General features: G+C 46.5%; 1 protein-coding gene across 2 annotated transcripts in view; it reads right to left on the bottom strand.

Moving 5' to 3' along the window:
• Positions 1–2,158: 2,158 nt before the first annotated feature.
• Positions 2,159–17,425, bottom strand: part of Marchf3 (membrane associated ring-CH-type finger 3) — a 150,988-nt gene continuing 135,721 nt past the window's right edge. For both annotated transcript variants that reach the window (XM_060377246.1, XM_060377247.1), the window contains exons 4-5: positions 9,542–9,751; positions 2,159–3,098 (exon numbers count right to left, since the gene is read on the bottom strand). In XM_060377246.1, the coding sequence (XP_060233229.1) occupies positions 2,940–3,098; positions 9,542–9,751 (369 nt within the window). In that variant the 3' untranslated portion in view covers positions 2,159–2,939. The remainder of the gene's footprint in view (positions 3,099–9,541; positions 9,752–17,425) is intronic.

Here is a 17,425-nt window from a genome sequence, read left to right as displayed (position 1 = left end):
GTCGTGGCGTCACGTTGCCCCATTCCATGCTGTCTTTACTTAGGAAACCAACAGGAGAAGGAACATTTGCAGCAAGAATTTAAGGAACTTACCAAGGACATGAGTAGTGATTTTTAACAAACTCAGACGATGCTAAACACCTTCCCAGCACCAAGGAAGAGGCAGGCCCCCTTCATCTGTCTTGGGATCACAGCATGGACTGTGAAGGGGCAAGAGTGGTATGCATCACTGAGCTACCTTTACTCTCCCTGTCCCTTGTCCTTCCTGGGCTTCATTCTTGATAGTTCAGAAAGGCTAGCAGGCTGCTACTCCTCCTGTGGTGGCTTTACTCCAATTAGAAAGCAGCCCTCTTCCTCCAGGCATACCCTTGTCCATAGACTCTCCACCTTGCACAGCCTCAGGCTTAAGGACTTTGAGGGGATATTTTCCAGGGGTTCAAGAATCTGAGATGGGTGCTAGTGCTGATGGAGGCCAGGGGCATCTCACTAGGACAGTGGTCCTCAACCTGTGGGTCGTGACCCATTGAGTGGGTGTCAAATGACCCTTTCACAGGGGTTGCCCAAGAACGTGGGAAAATGCAGATATTTACATTCTGATTCATAACAGTAGCAAAAATACAATAACGAAGTAGAAACAAAGATAATTTTATGGTTGGGGGTCACCACAACACGAGGAAGTGTATTAAAGGGTCACAGCAGTAGGAAGGTTGAGAACCGCTGCCCTAGGAGGTCCAGGCACTGATGCTCTTCTTGGTTACCAGAGGTAGGGCCACCCCACATGCAGCCGCCTTTCAGTGGGGTCTCTGCTTTCCTTCCTGGGGTGTTCTCTGGCTTGTAGGAAAGAGGCACGGTATGGGCATGGTACCACCAACGGACCGCCCTCCCCAGTAGACGCACCCCAGGGAGGCTCCAGGAACCGCCCTACTTTTAATAGTATTTTCATCCCATGACCCAAGGCTGCGGGTTCTCAGCAGATCCCAGGAAGCAGTCGCTTCCTTAATTCCCAGAGGAGGCAGGGAAGAGAGGGAATGACCCTTTCGTGAAGGTTGTGCCGTTCACTTGAGAGGTGTCACTGGCTGCTCAGACAGCTCAGGGCCCGAGGCTGGTCGACATCATTCATCAAGTACATTGCAGTGCAGCAAGCCACAGGCTACCCGGCTGGCCTCTGCTGAGGAAATGTAAATGTGCGGCAGCTGCGTGCAGCCAGCGGTGTCCAGCATTTTAAAAAGGTCAATCAAGAAGCGGGTGATGGTGGTGCAGCTAATGACAGCCCAGAGGGTTGATCAGGGCCCCGGAAACATTAGGGCTGAGACCCGTGTTACTGGGATTGAAGTGTGGAAGTGAAGTGTGGCGGGGAGGAAACCTATTGTCATAAGCCATAAAGCACATCTGAGTTTTGCCGTGAAGATGCTACAGCTGTTTCCCTCCCTGGGCAGCACGGAGAACGGCCTGGGAGAGGAGTGTTTGGCCCACGGAGGACGCAGAAGCTTCATCAATCTGCAAAGTCATTACCCGGCTTGCCTCTGCGCTCATGCTATCCCACTCAGGGAGCAGAAGGCGGGTGCTGGAGGGACGCTCGGAATGTGGGTCGTGTTCCACAGCTCCGTATTTTAAGCTGGGGTAGCCTCCTCAGCCTGTGCATGTGTGAGTGGGTGGACAGGTGGGAGGCTGGGTGCCACCCCGGTCTGTGCTTGCCTCAAAGACGTCCGCTCCTGGCTTCCGTGGACATAATGCAGGCGAGGGGTCAGACATCTCTGCTGTGTCGGATAAAAGGGAGACACGAAGCCCTTACACAAAGTCTATTTTGGCTGGTGACAGAATTGGCTTGTGGCTGGGGAAAGGGACTGCGTGGCACATTTTTTTTTTTTTTCCTTTAAATCTAACAAAAGGCTGCTAGGACAGGCTTCGTTGTCACCGCTACCTCCAAAGGCAAGAAATTCAGTAGAGCAATGGGAATGCTAATTGATATGCAAAACAGGTCTAGGGGTCCTAGAAGCCGGATCCTCAGTTCCCTGCAAAAGCGAATGAAGACGTGAGCTAAGGCGAGGTGGGAGCAAGAACTGCCGTTTTGCTTTGCTTTTTTTCATTTTGTAAACCTAGCTGGGAAACTATACAGATCTTAGGAGTTAAAACAAGAAAGAGGATTGCAGCAGTAAGGGTTGTCTTTCACACACCGGATATTTATTATTAGAAAATAGCTTCTATCAGCTGTCAGTACCAAACAAGTTGAAAGGAGCGAGTTTCTCAGTATGGATTTCTTCCTCAAGAATATTTAAATAAACAGCTCACTGTGTGGCGAGTTGCCACGCCTTTTTTCCCTTTAAAAACTGAATAACTAAATGAGGTTTAGTACAAAACACATTTCAAATGTGACTGGTTCTGCAGTAATTATGCTGTCTCCTTGAGTAAGGGACGGGAAAGAGATGAAAAAGACCACTCAAGCTATCAAGTTAGCCACCGGAAGAATCCACAGTAGAAACTGGAAAATGAATTAACCCAAACAAAACCCATCCAAACCAAGAAACCAGTTTGTACAGTTTGTACCAGCTTTTCAATTTTGATTATCATCTAAATTATATATTTATATATATATTTGAAATAGTAAAAAAAAAAAAAAAAGGAAGAATTGAATTGCATCCTCAGCAGGACAACCTTCCTCATATGGTAAAGAGGTGTTCAGAAAATCCCATACAGTATCTGCTAAATAGACACGTTTGGCAGCTTAGCAAGTGTCCTATGAGTGCAGCATCCGTGATTTTGAAGTCAAACAGCATTTGTCTCCTTCTGTCTGAATTCGTTCCTCAGGCGACGTGGTAACATGGCTCCAGATGTTCTCAGACCCACACGACTAAGGGAAGGGCTTTGGGGTGGCTCAGTGCATGGTCCCAGTGCAGACTTCCAAACCTCAGACAATGAGTCCACCAACTGACCATACAGACATCAAACAATTGTCTCCTTTGAGTTCCTCTTGACTGAGTGGAGCCCCAGCAAGGACTGCTGGTTAGAAGGTACGTTGACAGACTTTGGAATGAGGAGAATCACCCTCTGATTGGTCCGACGCCATTCGTTGTACAATCGACAGTGGTACCTAAATGACACCTGGGGTAGGAGAGAAGCATGAAAGACTCAAAGGGGGCAGAAGTTGACCGTCAATTCAAGAAATAAACATGTCATCTAAAACAGTACCAGGCTGGGCCAGGACACTGGGCAGCGGTCTCCAGCAAGCAACTGAGTGCTGGTATGTTGGGTAGGCACCAAGCCCCCCATCCCTGGGGCTGGCACGTGGCTGCTCCCTTTTCGCCTCCACATACTGGGGGAGATCAGGATGTGAGTAGGAGAATGAAGTTTTTTTCTGAGTTGGGATTTATTTCCTAGGGCTGCCCTGGCACCCAACGCCTCGGTCGTGAAGAAGCCTGACATGAGAGACAGCTGCAGGCCCCATCCAGCTGTGGACCCCAGGCGATGCACCTGCCTGTTCCTCACGTTGCTCATTGCCAGGGGAGGTGTGCTGAGATATCCTGTACTCTCCAGCAGGTTCCACACAGCACAGTAGAAAAGACCGGTTAACACTCAGGAATAAAGGACACCTTTTGTCCTGTGCTGTGAGAGTCTGCGAAGCTGCGCTCTGGCCTGACCATGGGGTTGAGTCCGGTGGTCAATACCACCCTTTCTTGTCTCTCCCCATAGACTCCAGGCGTCTTGGGAGCAGGGTTTGTGCTGTGTTTGTCTTTGCAGGCCCAGTCCTTCTCCCAGTGGCAGACACTCTGGAAGTTACTGGAATGAGCTGAGCGAATGACTAGAAGAGCCCATGCTTTCTGACCAAAAACTGCTTCAAGCTTCAGGACCTAATTGTACCTAAAAGTACTTGCTTTTTCTCTAAGTGCTCTAGAATGAGACATTCAAACTTTTTTTGTTTTAGAAAAAGCTGGCAGAAACTGCTGGCCTGTCCGGAAAATTCAGACTATATGTTTCAAGGGGTACTTTTATTTATTTATTTATTTTTAAGAAAAGACAGAGTTTCACTATGTAGCCCTGGCTAGTCTATGTAGACCAGGCTGGCCTCAAATTACAGGGATCTGGCTGCCTCTGCTCCCAAGTGCTGGCACTGAAGGTGTATGCCACCAGGGTCAGCTGAAGAGATACTTTTAAATTAGGGGTGAGGGCTGGAGGATGGCTCAAGGAGGAAGGCGCTCACCACCAAGCCTGAGGACTTGAGCTCAATTCTTGGGAGCTATTTGGTGGGAGGAGAGAAGAAACTTTCCCGAAGTTATCCTCAGAACAGCCCTTCCCCCCAAACTTCGCCAATAAGTAAATGTAAAAAAAAAAGAAAACCAAAGCATCCAGCTGGGGTAGGTTTCAATTTGAGTGCATGCTGATTCCTTATGTGTGCCATTAGGAAGATGCCTGTGAGCTCAGGGTAGTAAATCTCCTGAGTCTGGGCTTTTTAATAGTCTTGGGGTTGGGAGGTTCTGAGACCCCAGGGAGGATCCAGAGGAGTGGGCTGATCTGATGGTTTGGGCTCAGTGTCTCTGGAAGTAAAGGAGAGCACAAGCTTTGATCAAAAAGGCTTGTTGGCTTCCATGGCAGGACCACGAAATCCTAGGCCACTGCTGAACTTTCTGAGGTGAGGAAGCAGATGCCCAGGCCGAGTTCCCTGGGAGATTTGATAAGCTTTCAGCTCTCATGAATGTACTTCCTCCAACATGCCCTGGCCATGCTGGAGTGGGTCCGCCTTTTTAAAAGCTCGATTCTCTTGTATCTGTTCTACCATGTTGCTGCTGGCGCTTGCCTGGAACTGGAGAGGCCGCTGGGAAAGCCTAGGGCAAGAAAGATGCGGGACAGAAGCAAGTACTAAAGGTTTAGCAGCCGGAGGAGTCTAGAACCTGGAGTCTGTGCCGACAGCCGGATCTCAGATCGGCGCCTCCTCCTCCATGTTGTGCACATTCAGCCACTGAAGTTAGTAAGGTGAGAAGTGACTGTGGGGACAAGCAGGCAGCGGACAGCACTCGGGGCTGGAGTGCCCCTCCTCCTAAATCTGTGAGGATGCTACCCACAAACTTGAGTTTTCCTGCGTGTGAAACATGAACCCGAGGTACTCCTAAAGCACTTAGCGCACTCGTGCATGAACAGCAGTGTTCTGGACCTGGGATTTCTTTAAAGATTCTAAATATGAACAGGATGATAATAGCTCTGTGACGACTTCCAAAGAGGCTGGGAAACTGAAGAGAGAGTGAGCTGGCTCTCAGTGTGCTCATGGACCAGCTGCAGGTGGCAGCTCCTGGGAACTTGTTAGAATATGAACATTCTGGCCCCCATCCAGACCTATGGAATCAGAATATGTCTTAACAAGATCCCCAGGTGATCCAAAGGTATGCCCAAGCCTGAGAAAGAAGTACTGCTCCAACGGGCACCAGGAGTCAAGGACTTAGCAGGTTTCCTTGGTCTTTGAGTAGAAAATTAAAAAAAAAAAAAAAGCTCACTTGTGCAGACAGATAAACAGATGAGACCATATTAATCTATTTAATTACTGTTAACTACCAAAGTCTGCAGGCAAATTCAATCAATGAAAACATCTTGAAAATCTTTCTCAGGGAAAATGAAGGAAGTTGAGCACAAGGCAGAGGAGACCACAGGTCTGCAGTGGCCCCAGGCTAATATTTGCTTCTGTTTCCAGATGTTCTAAGACACCCTCTCCTTACAATGTAGTATCATAATGGGGAAAAAGTAAAGCTTAACTTAGAGAAATGAAGAGAAGTGAGGAAAACTAACTGAAGAGATACTGGGATGAAAAGTACAGAGCCTCATCTCAATCTTAATTTCTGGGGTTTTAAGAAGAGGGTAGGAAGAAAGGGTATAGAAGTATTATTTAAAAACTGCTATTGCTTTGAGTTGATTTCCAAGGTTTATTTGCTTATCCACCTCAAGGACAAACTTTTCTCCTGGATGGGGTTTGTCTACAATGAGCTCTGATCCCATGGAGGGTGAAGGAAGGTGACGTTAGCATCCATGTCTCCTTTTCAGGGAGAGAGACAGCTAAGGTGTTGAAAGCCTGTGGTCACAGCAGGCTTTGGGAAATCTAATCTCCAGAGGCTGAGAGATAGGGACAGGCATGAATCGAGACCAGCCCAGGTCATAGAAACACAACAGCAACACTCCTCAACAACAAAAACCAGCCATTCACCCCCCCGAAAGAACAAAGAAAATGTAGTTGTAAGCCAGCCCCATAGTAGTGTGGGCTGGCAGGATGTAGCACTGGAGGCTCCTTGTTCACAGCCAGAATTTAAATGACCAAACCATGGGACAAGTGTAGCCCTACACTATGGTCCTCCAGACACTGGGTTGGGCCTTGTAGCGTCACTAATGCAGCACGTGGAGAGATGCCCATGCCATAACTCTGGACTCTTCAGCCTACACAAGGCAGACACCCAGTTCACTCAGTGTCGTCATACTATGGTAGCCCCAGTTCTCAGCTCTCTGTCTGTCTGTTCACAGACTTAAATTCCTAATGCGGTGACCATTTAATACAGTTCTACATGTTGTGGTGACTTCCAATCATAATATGATTTCATTGCTGTTATGAATCATAATGTAAATATATGAAATGCAGGATATCTGGTATTCGATTCTTGTGAAAGGGTCGTTTGACTCCCAAAGGGGTTGCAACCCACAGGTTGAGAACCTCTTGCTCTAAGTCATGGCCAGTGCAGAGTGTTATGGGCCTGGCTTCCTGTGATCAAGATGGATTTTTAGAACAGAGCAGATAGCCTGGAGCAGGCCTCTGAGTTTGCATTATGACAGGGCCCTTGTGGCCAGGACTTACCAAAGGCACTTTGAGGTCTGTAGTGTGAGTGCTTGTCCCTTGTCATAGCACCTGGCTAAGAAGCTCTTCCAGGAATGGCCCCTCTGAGAAGCAGGGCCTGGACTGATGCTGCGTTTGTTTATCTGAGACATTTCCACAGCATATTCTCCTTAAGCTTGACAGCTTGTTTACAATGGACTGCTGCCGGAGGGCACTTTCCAAGTGCTGTCAGCTCCTGAATTACGGCTTTTGCCAGGGCTGCTCAGTACAGCATTTATCTGGGAAGGGAATTATTCTATATTCAGTAACCTATTGCTGAGCTGACTCCACAGTGTGTGTGTAGTTTTTTTTTTTTTTTTTTTTCCACACCAGCCAAGGCAGAGGAGAGTCATTCCTTCCCTCTTGCTACTCTGCATTTCTCTGGAGGGCTGGGAGACAGTGGCCATTGGAGGAGCAGGGAGGACACAGAAAGATGACCCCGGGCCTGCCCTGTGGTGGGCGCTTAGACACATCACCAGATCTTATGGCACTTTGTTTTCATGATAACCACAACTCGGGAGGCAGCAATTATTTCCTCCATTTCTCTTTGGGTAAGAAGGATGAGTAGGAATGGTTAAGTGTCCTCTTTAAAGCTAGTTAGCTGTTAGGAGGCTGAAGCTTGGGTTTGAACCCCTGGCTTCTAAATGTAGGTGCTACACAGTACTGCCTTGCAAAAGTGTTCTGGAATACGATATGCCGTGGTAGAACAGCCTTGCTTAAGGTACGTTTCCTACCCAAGCCTTCCTCTCATCTGAGATGGAAGATGAGACAGGGCCACAGGCATTTTTCTCTAACTATTCATCATCTTTGTCTTCTCATTTCTCCACCCCTCCTCCTTTCTAAGCTGGCAGGTGTACAGAACATTAAGACCTCATTTGGATCTGGAGGACTGACATGTGGGCTTCACCTTCCTTCACTTTTCATCATAGATATGATTCTATGAAAAAAAAAATCACAGACCCCAAAAGGTCTGGATATGGCATAAAAAAATTCAACCGAACAAAAAAACTCCTTTGTGTTTAATTATTACATTCCAAAGTGGTTTCCTGTGTATTCCTTTAATTCAACCTCATGACACCAGGGGAAGCAGGTCAGGATAGGGAAAAATGAGGCCCCGGGAAGTGATGGAAAGGTGTGCAGGTCACAGAGTGAGGTGTAGACTGCTACCTCTGTGTCTGTGGTGTGTGTGTCTGAGGCCAGAACAAGGAGTTGGGCGTCCTAATCCATCACCAGCACTAAGGGTCTCTCGCTGAACCAGAGGCTCATCTGTTCAGCCAGGCTGTTTGACCCGGAAGCTCTTGTGCTCTGTCTGTCTCTGCCTGCCTCCCCTGTAACACCTCCATCACAGGCACACCAAACCACTCCTCAGTTATCTGGGATCTGGGGACGTGAAAGCAGGTTCATTGTCCTTGTGCACGCTGAGCCGTCTCCTCAGCTCTGTTTACTTCCTTATTTCTAACGTTTCTCTTGTCACAGTGGTGACTCGGGATCAACTTTCCTTGTTTGATTTCTAGTGGAGCAGGACACACCTTAAAAGCATGGACCATTGCAGGAGGAAAACACAGTTCCATGTGGGGCTTCATTATCTGGGAATTGAATTTCTGAACCAACCGGAAGTGTTGCTGGGAGCTCTTGGCATCAGACTATTGCTGAAGTCATGTCCCTTTTCCAGAAATGTGTCCCATGACCATCTGAACATCACTATGGAAGAGTAGGGCCAGGGCTGGAAGAGCTCATGATGAGTAAGCGGGAAATCAACAGAGGGTCTGATTGGCAGCGGAAGGGAGGGAGGGGGAGCCAGGAGCACTGTGAGGTGCTGACATGGTGCTATGGGATATGGGAAGGGTGTACTCTTGACAGGAAATACTACTGAATAACAATGGAACTTGTTCAGAGTTCAGCTGAGCCCACACAGGAGAGTCATGCCAGGAAGCAGGGGGCTGGCTGTCCCTTCAGTCCTTCAGCTCTCATACTGGACAGCACAAAGAGGGAGCCAATGGTGCATTTTGTGGGTGCTTCCAACCGGTGCCCCAGCAATCAGCTTACAGCAGGAAGTTAAATGGATGTAAAAGGGAATGCTTAACATTTTTTCCTCATACACAGCAGGGACACTTATTGGGAAATGGCTTTTCTTCAGTGGCAGCAGAAGTCTTCTCAACTAGATAAATTAGTGCTTTTATGGGCAGCAGAGTCAATATCCCAACGCACAGAATAATCATCAGGCAGAGTGCAGCGCCACATCCAGAAAAGACTTTAAGGCTGTGTCAGGATGCAGGAAGGAAGCAACCAGCAGGCAGGATTCATGATTTGTGCAGGGGGCTGCAGTGCAGCGGTCCCTCATAACCTACCAGGAGCCCAGCAAAGGTGAGAAGCAACTGGAGAAATCAAGCGCCATGCCTTATGCCAGTTGGAATCCTAGTCCACCAGAGAGGAATGTGCAGGGGGTGTGTCTGACTGGTGAGGGCTGGGAACCTGGTTTTCTTCATTTCATGTGTTCTTCCTTGCAGTGTGTTTGTACACTCTCAGTCATACTCTCAGCGCCACTCCCACCCCCCAACTCCTGCAAACCACCTCTGTGCGCCAGGGCAGCATTTGAAGGTCGTTGTCAGCTGGGCAGGTGGGAGGTGCTGCAGATGTGAGGGGGCCTGCCGTGACAGTGCTGCCAGCTCCAGCCACCCAAACCCCAGCCACAGGCCATACTCACTAGTGTCCAGAAGAGGTAAATCGTGAAGAGTGCCACAGTGAGAGCAATCAGTCCCACGGCTTCCAGCCGGCTACTAAAGTGCAGGTGGTCCACGGCACCCCGCAGGCACAGCCAGCCTGAGATGGTCGCCAGGGGCGTTATGAACAAGAAGCACACCATGTCTCCAAACAGAGTCCGCTTCTCATGCTGGGGGCCAGGGTTTTTGAGCCACTGCCAGAAAAAAGAGACAGAGAAAAAAGTCAGGAGAAGGTTGGATGGCAGTGAGGGGCGGAGGCCCACTGCTCTTAGGCTGCCTTTGCTTCAGGATATGGGCAAAGGCACTTTTGACCCACCTAAGATGATAAGGAAGCATTGAAGACTTATTCTCATGCCTCTGTCCCTTGAATAGTAATGACTACAATGATTTACAATGTCCTTGCTGAGGATGACCTGCTTTTTGTGAAAAGAGTTCCATGGCTACTGTTATGAATTGCAATGATCCTGTGAGGGTGGAGGAAATGTTTTCCTGCTGTGTTCTGTAGTGAGTGACCACCAGGTTTTCATATGTGAAGGCTTGGGTCCACGGTGGTGATATTGGGTACTGTGGCACTCTGGGAGGTGGTGCCCCAAAGGAAGGCAGCTACAAAGTGTTGCAGGATATTTGATCCCATTGTTGAACTGTAAAACCCTTCCTTTTGTAGAGTGTGGTTCAGTTCTAACACACACCTTTAATCCAAGAACTATCTGTTTATTGTAAACAGGTGATTGTGGTGTGGCTCAGCCCTAGCACACACCTTTAATCCAAGAGCTTTCTGTACACAGGATTTAATAAAGTTAACCCTAGGTCAAGAGGCAAAGCAAGAAACCATCTGGCAGGGATTAAGTAGTAAGGAGGGACTTTGAATAAAAGGTATTTAAGACAGCCTAGATGAGGAGTTCTTGAGCTCTTTAGCTCTTTGGCTTTCTTCTCCTAAGTTGTTGGGTGAGTGAGCAGGCCTTTACCTCCTGGGCCAGCTGCTGATCTAGCAAGCTTTTGGCTTGGGCTTTTGGCTCTTAGCTCTTTTTCTCTGGGTCATGAGCTCAGCAGAAAGGTCTTTTCCTTCTGGGATGTCAGCTGAGTAGGAAGGTCAGCTGGGTGCTTTCTTTGTCTCTCTGAGTTAGTAGGTTTTCACCCTAGCATCTGGTTCCCTGAGTCTTCATTGGCAAAATCTAACAGTTGCATTCTTTTTTTAAAATAAAACAACAGTTTATAAGAATCATGACCTCAAGTGAGATCATGGGATATGGGCTTAACTCCTTTGCTTCCTTATGATGAGATCACCTGCTTTCACACATGCTCTGACCCTGTGCTGCCCTCAGCAGAGGACCAAGCCAACATGGCTGCAAACCTTGGGCTTGCACTTCAAAAGAAGCAAGACCGTGAGTAAAACTTTTCTGTTTATTAGTTAATTCCTTCAGGTATTGTAGTGATGGGAAGCTGACCAATACAGAAGGCAAAGCTGAGACCTGTGCTCACAGACCTTCGGCTTTCCTGTATCTTGATTCTGAGAATGTGTGCAGAGTGGGGTTAGCTCAGCAGGCCTGTGTGGCCAAGATCCTGCAAATCCCTAAAAAAAAAAAAAAATCTGTTGGCAGGTCTGGCTTTGGATTGGCTCTTAAGAAAAGTCTGAATCGTTGTAACAGTTTGTCTGATGAGCATTTTGCATGCCTGAGGCCTTAGGGCAGGGGACCAGATAGTTTATGCCAATAATGAGGTACATACTTAATGTTTAGTTTTATTCTGAGGGTCTGTAGTCTAAGTGAATGAGGTCAGTAACACAGGTATTCTACACCTATGTGATTGACCCCAGTGATTCTAAGACTCAGGTGAGCTTCCTTCCAGACATTGCACAGACATTAATGCAAATTGCTAACATTAAAACATATCTACATAGGTATGATGGCTTATGTCCACAGTCCTAGTACCTGGGAGGAAGAGGCAAAAGAATCATGAGTTCAAGGCTATCTTCCACTACATATGAGATTGTGTCAACAAAAACTTTTAAGTACATCCATGTGACATCACTGGGAAAGGACATGTGGAAGCTGGGACTGTGTCCTAATGCCTTGTTTTGTTCTTCCTTTTAATCTGGACCCCTTACATAATGGACCATAACCTTGAGTGGGACAGCTTTTCTAAGTCCTGGGGTCCCAGGGAATCACTGAATCTGAGGACAGCCTGGGGCACTCTCAGCACAGACACTGGGCTAACTCCATGAATTCAGTAATGCTCCCTCTGTTGACTTTTCAGACCCTAATGTCTTCGCTTAGGATCACCCCTGACACTTGGTCAGTGCAGACAGATTGCACATTAAGACCGGGGATGAGAATTTCTTGTTGAAAGACTATGAAGAGAATGCGGGCCCTGTCATCCCACTCGGTGACTGCTGAAGACAAGGACGTGCTTCTCCTAGCACAGTCTGCAGTCCGCTGGGTTACAATGCAGTTCTGCATTGTCATTGGTGTAGGCACACTCCAGTGAAGCTCGGTGGCTTTCCTACAGATTAGCATAAAGCACAACCCAACCAAATGGACGTTTCTAGCTCACCTGTCCCCTGTAGTGATAGAAGAGGGCAACGAGCCCTGACAAGTGAGGTACTGTAGGACAGGTGATGGGGTAGGTGGACTGACATGGTGGACTCTGTCTTCCATCCTCTCCCCACCAAACAAGCAAATTCCTTCACTGTCTGTCTGTCAGCACATGCCCAGGGCTGCCATTTGATGGCACCAAACAGGGGCCCTGCAGGATGCTGAGGAGAGACCCAACTGGCCAGGGCTGCAATTCCTGCAACATTGTGATGGGCTGACAAGGGAGAAGGGGAAAGACTGAAGAAAGAGGGAAGAAAAAAAGGGTCATATGTGAGGAAAGAATCAAACACCAGTCACTATACAGACAGCAGGCAAGCTCGACTGGCAGAAGCCCCGAGGACAAGCAGAAGGGGCAGGAGGATGAGGCACAGAACAATGTGTGTGGGAGGGGTTCTTCTGCATGTTTTCCTGGGCCCCAGCACACTGGCTTCTAGTGATAACCCTCTTGAAAATTGGGTTGAGATGCTGAACGAAGTCAGTTTCAGCTCCAAAGTGTGCATGAATTAATATGAGGACATGGAGGAGGGGGAGTCCAATTGTTTGTGAATATGAATCCCACATTACAAATATTTAGCACAGATACCCAAATGATCAAGTACAAATATATTAACCCTGCCATGTATCGTCATGCCACCTCACATATTTTAGAAGCTTCCAAGAGCTCTCATTAATTAACATTTTCTTGCCTAAATACTGGCACAACACCTAAGGAGTAGAGACTAGAAATAGGTCATCATTATACCAATTTTACAGACTCAGAAAGGTTAAATGATTGAGCCATGTGACACAGAGGCAGAAATCAGGCTATCTCCATGATCATCTAGATATGTTATTAGAGAAAGCATTTGAAAATTTCAATTGCAAGATGTTACTCAGGTTCCTAAAACAATAGTACTCAAGGTTTAGCAGTTCCCTTTAGAGGTGGGTTTTCTGTGGAAGCAGGCAGGAAGTTGGTGCACCCACCTCTACACCCTGGGTACAGGAACACGGTCCCCAGTAAACATGTTACACGTGTTCAGAGGCTGGCTTGCTTCCTCACCTGCCCTTCCCTTTACTGGGAAATTCTTGACAAGTTTTATTTATTTAGAGACAGGGTCTGTGTATCTCTGGCTGGCCTAGAACTTGCTATGTAGATCATGTTGGTCTCTAATTCACAGGCTTCTGCCTCTCAAATGCCAGGAATAAAGGGGTGAGCCACTACACCTGGCTGGACATTTTTTTAAAACTTTATTACTTATCTATGTGGCTTCTGACAATGCCCTGTGCAAGAAATGATCTAGCAATGAAAGGAAATAATTACAAATCGGTATTTACTAGATAAACATATATTAGATTTCTATCTATTTACCTTACATATCTTTGTGTGTGTGTGAGTGCAGGGGTGTGATACCATGGTAGGTGTATAGAGAGGTCTGAAAACAGCCGTGGGTGCTGGTCCTCTCTTTCCACCTTGAGATGGGGTCTCTTAGTTTACACTGGGTACGTGAGGCTAGCTAGTCCGTGAGCTTCTGGGATTTTTCCTGTCGCTGACTCCCATCTTCTTGGAGTAGCATTGGGGCTAGAGGTGGGATTACAGATAGGACTACTGTATCTGGGTTTATGAGGTTCTGGGGACCCAAACTCTGGTCCTCACCAGTAAACATGGAAAGTGCTTTAATCACAGAAACACCTCTCCAGTCCCATCAAGTAAAAGAAACACACAGGGGCTTAGGATTCACTCAATGGCAGAGTGAATGTGAGGGTTCAAGCCTCACTACTCCCCTTCCTCCACAGAGGTGAAAACAAGTGTATGACAGACACAGTGGAAAGTGTGGCTGCCTGTTCCCTGTGTCTTGTGTTCTAGTTGTTCACTGATCTCTGGATCCCTGAGAAATGTAGAGCCCACTTTGTATGTCTCCAGCTGTACTTTATTAGTACTGTTTTTGGGGAGGCCCTGATTACTGTTCTGGTTATATTTTTAGTACTGTTATGCAAGGTATGTGATTTCTTTGAATATCATGTGCCAAACTCACCACTCTGAGCAAGAAGAGCGGCAGTAATATTCTGTTGATAAAAAACATGGACAAATCCCTATATAAACCAATATAGGGTTATTCACTCAAGTAGAGTTTGTAACAGAGCATTTGATTAGCTTATATTTCTAACAATATGAAATTAAATAAATAACAGGTTTTACTTAAAGTAGTAATATCAAGTGATAATGTGCGTCTTTTTTTTATAAACATGGTATACTGATGAGCAGAAAAACTTCCCCTGGATAGAATATATACTCTGGTCCTATGAATGTAGATATGTTTATACAGACATAGAGACTTGCGTTAAGTTTATTGCATGGACAAAGACTAGAAGGATACTTGACAAAATAGCAGCTATACCACACATGGAATTATTAGATTATGAGTGGTTTAAAGATTTTACAAAACATATTTTGTTTTCCTGAAATGAGCATGGACCACTATATCTATACATATACATATTCATATACATATATATGTATATATACATATATCTATACATCCTTTTATAGACAATATACACAAAGAGACGCATATTTGAAAAGGTAAGAAGGGAAGGGAGAAGAGAGGGAAAAGGTGAGAGGGAGGAGCACAGACACACAGAGGAACAGAGGGGAAGGGAGGAAGAGACTGAAGATAGCAGACAGTGGGGTAAGCAGGTACCCCAGAGCAGTAAGAGGCTGTAGTGTCCCTAACTTCAAAGATACTGATCTAGAGGATCTGGGAGCTTCAGAGCCTAGCTAAGGATAGCTAGCAAGTGAGTGGGAGAGGTGGGATTCCACTTTTGTTCCTTGCTTTCCATGTTAACATTTTCATTTTATATCAAACTATAACTATATATGAGTACATGTGCATGCTGTTTTTTTTTTCAACTTAGGAGAGCTATGATAAAATCATGTTAATTTTGTGGCATGCAAAGCAGGGGTTTGGTGGGGGTGTGTGCTGAATATTTGGCTGCCCAGGATGTTATCATAGTAATTCTACAAAATTTCCTGGACTGCTGCTTTGATTGATGTTAATTCTTTTATCTAACCAGAATGAAGTCCAATTTCTGGGTGTTTAATCTCAGCAATATTATCATGCACATAATATGGCCTAATTTATAACAGGTAGGTTGATCTTAATTACGGTGCCTTTGCTTTTCCGGTTTTTGAATGGCTTCTGCTTCTTCATCAGTTACGCTTAGCATACACTGAGAAAAGCGCCCATTCTGTTGTGGTGTCTCATTGCCTAAGCATGCGGCAAACGGCAGGGAAGGAATAAGCAGCCTTCATTTTCCTGCTGGGCCTCATCTACACTAGCAGTGCCCAGGACAGTGCTTGCCCACATAGGGTTCTTAATCCTAAACCAATGATAACAGCTTGTTTCCTGAGCCCACACTGTGTGCGCCTGATATTATTTTATATGTGGCATATAATAATTCACACAATAATTTTTAAGGAAGGTAAGCTATACAAGAGTAGTCTTGACTTCTGTCTCAGGTAGTCTAGCTCTAATGAGTGTGCTCATAACCATTCTTCCATATCCTCATCCTTAGCAAAAACTCAAGATAGAGAATAGAGGAGGGAGAATCATACCTTAACAGTTCTTATCAGTACAAAGAATGTCTGCTTATGGTACTTGCTTTGGCGTGAGACAGGGCCATGGTTAGCTTTTGCAGCTAAAAGGCTGGTGCTAAACAGTTTAATCTTACTCCTGAACTTATGCCTAATGGTTAGTTGCACTTTAAAGGCCAAGGTCAAAGCTGGTGAATACTAATCTGTATAGCATCTTTGACCTGGCCAGCCCACCCCTGTGGCTGCCAGGGGCATTCTTCCTGCTTTGTTTTCTCTGGCACAATAAAAAATGAAGCATGCAGGTATGATGACTCATGTCTGTAATCCCCGCATTTGGGAGGCAGCAGTCAGCACGGACTACTGAGTGAGATCTTGTCTCAAAAATCCCAAACAAACAAATGAACGAATCAACCAACCCATGAAGCAGATAAAATCCTGTGTTGAAATACCCAGCAGTGAGCTGGGCTGCCTACTTTTCTATGGAAGGCTTATTTTAATATTTTAATCACTAACTTGTTCCTGAGTCATGATGCTGATCTAGTCTTTGAAATAAGTTTGACCAACAAACAAACCAAGGAGAAACCCAACTGTAATTAGCAGAGTAGGGCCTGAGATGGTCTAGGGAATTAGCCTGGCATTCTACTACCCGTGACACAGCCTCACTCGCTGTCTGGGATGAACCTTCCAGGTGGGTCAGTTGTGCACTGAACCATATCAGAGTGTCACTATGTTAAGTCACTGTCTTAGTTAGGGTTTCTATTGTTGCATTAAAACACCATGACCAAAAAGCAAGTTGGTGAGGAAAGGGTTTATCTGGCTTCTACTTTCACACTGCTGTTCAACATTGGAGGAAGTCAGGACAGGAACTCAAGCAGGGCAGGAACCTGGAGGCAGGAGCTGATGCAGAGGTCATGGATGGGCGCTGCTTACTGGCTTCCTTCTCACGGATTGCTCAGTCTGCTTTCTTACAGAACCCAGGACTGCCAGCTCAGGGATGGCTCCACCCACCAATGAATGGGCCCTCCCCCATTGATCACTAACTGAGAAATGCCTGACAGCTGCATCTTACGGAGACATTTTCTCAACTGAGGCTCCCTCCTTTCAGATAACTCTAGTTTGTGTGGTAGGTTGACATAAGACCAGCCAGCACAGTCGTTATCTGGAGGATGGACATGAGGGGATAGCAGCCTCTGCCTTGAGACTTCGAGTTAAAGCTTAAGTCCTCAAGCTCCGAAAGACACCAGATCACTAGAGCCAGATCACATTTTGGTGGCTGACAGTTCCCATAAATTACACTCCTCCCACAAATCTCCTTAATTGGAAGCCATCTTGAGAATGAAAGAACCTGGTAGAAGGATACTTGCAAGTTTCCAGAGCTGGGGTTGAGGCAGAGAAGGCAAGGTTTCAGTGTGCACTTACCCGGGGGGTCTTGTTTGGATGTGCCCTATTAACTTGGCCCTTGGGAGAATTACTTAGCCAGCACTTGTACTTGGGACAGCTCTTACTTCAGAAGTGCATACATTCCGGGCTGAACTGTCTCAATTTGTCTGTGGAGCTAGAAAGTGAGGAGGCAGTGTGATGAACGAAGGTGTCAGATCCTTTGTATGTCTAAAAGCTGAAGGGAAAATCTGAAAACTATGCTTTTTTGCTTGCCTGAATCAAAGCAGAGAACATGACCACACAGGGTTCCCAGTGTTTGAGTCCCT

Source organism: Meriones unguiculatus, chromosome 2 (genome assembly GCF_030254825.1).
Source record: "Meriones unguiculatus strain TT.TT164.6M chromosome 2, Bangor_MerUng_6.1, whole genome shotgun sequence".
Classification (NCBI taxonomy): Eukaryota; Metazoa; Chordata; class Mammalia; order Rodentia; family Muridae; genus Meriones; species Meriones unguiculatus.
Note: the sequence above shows the minus strand (reverse complement) of the source record. Positions and strands in the feature narration are given on the sequence as shown.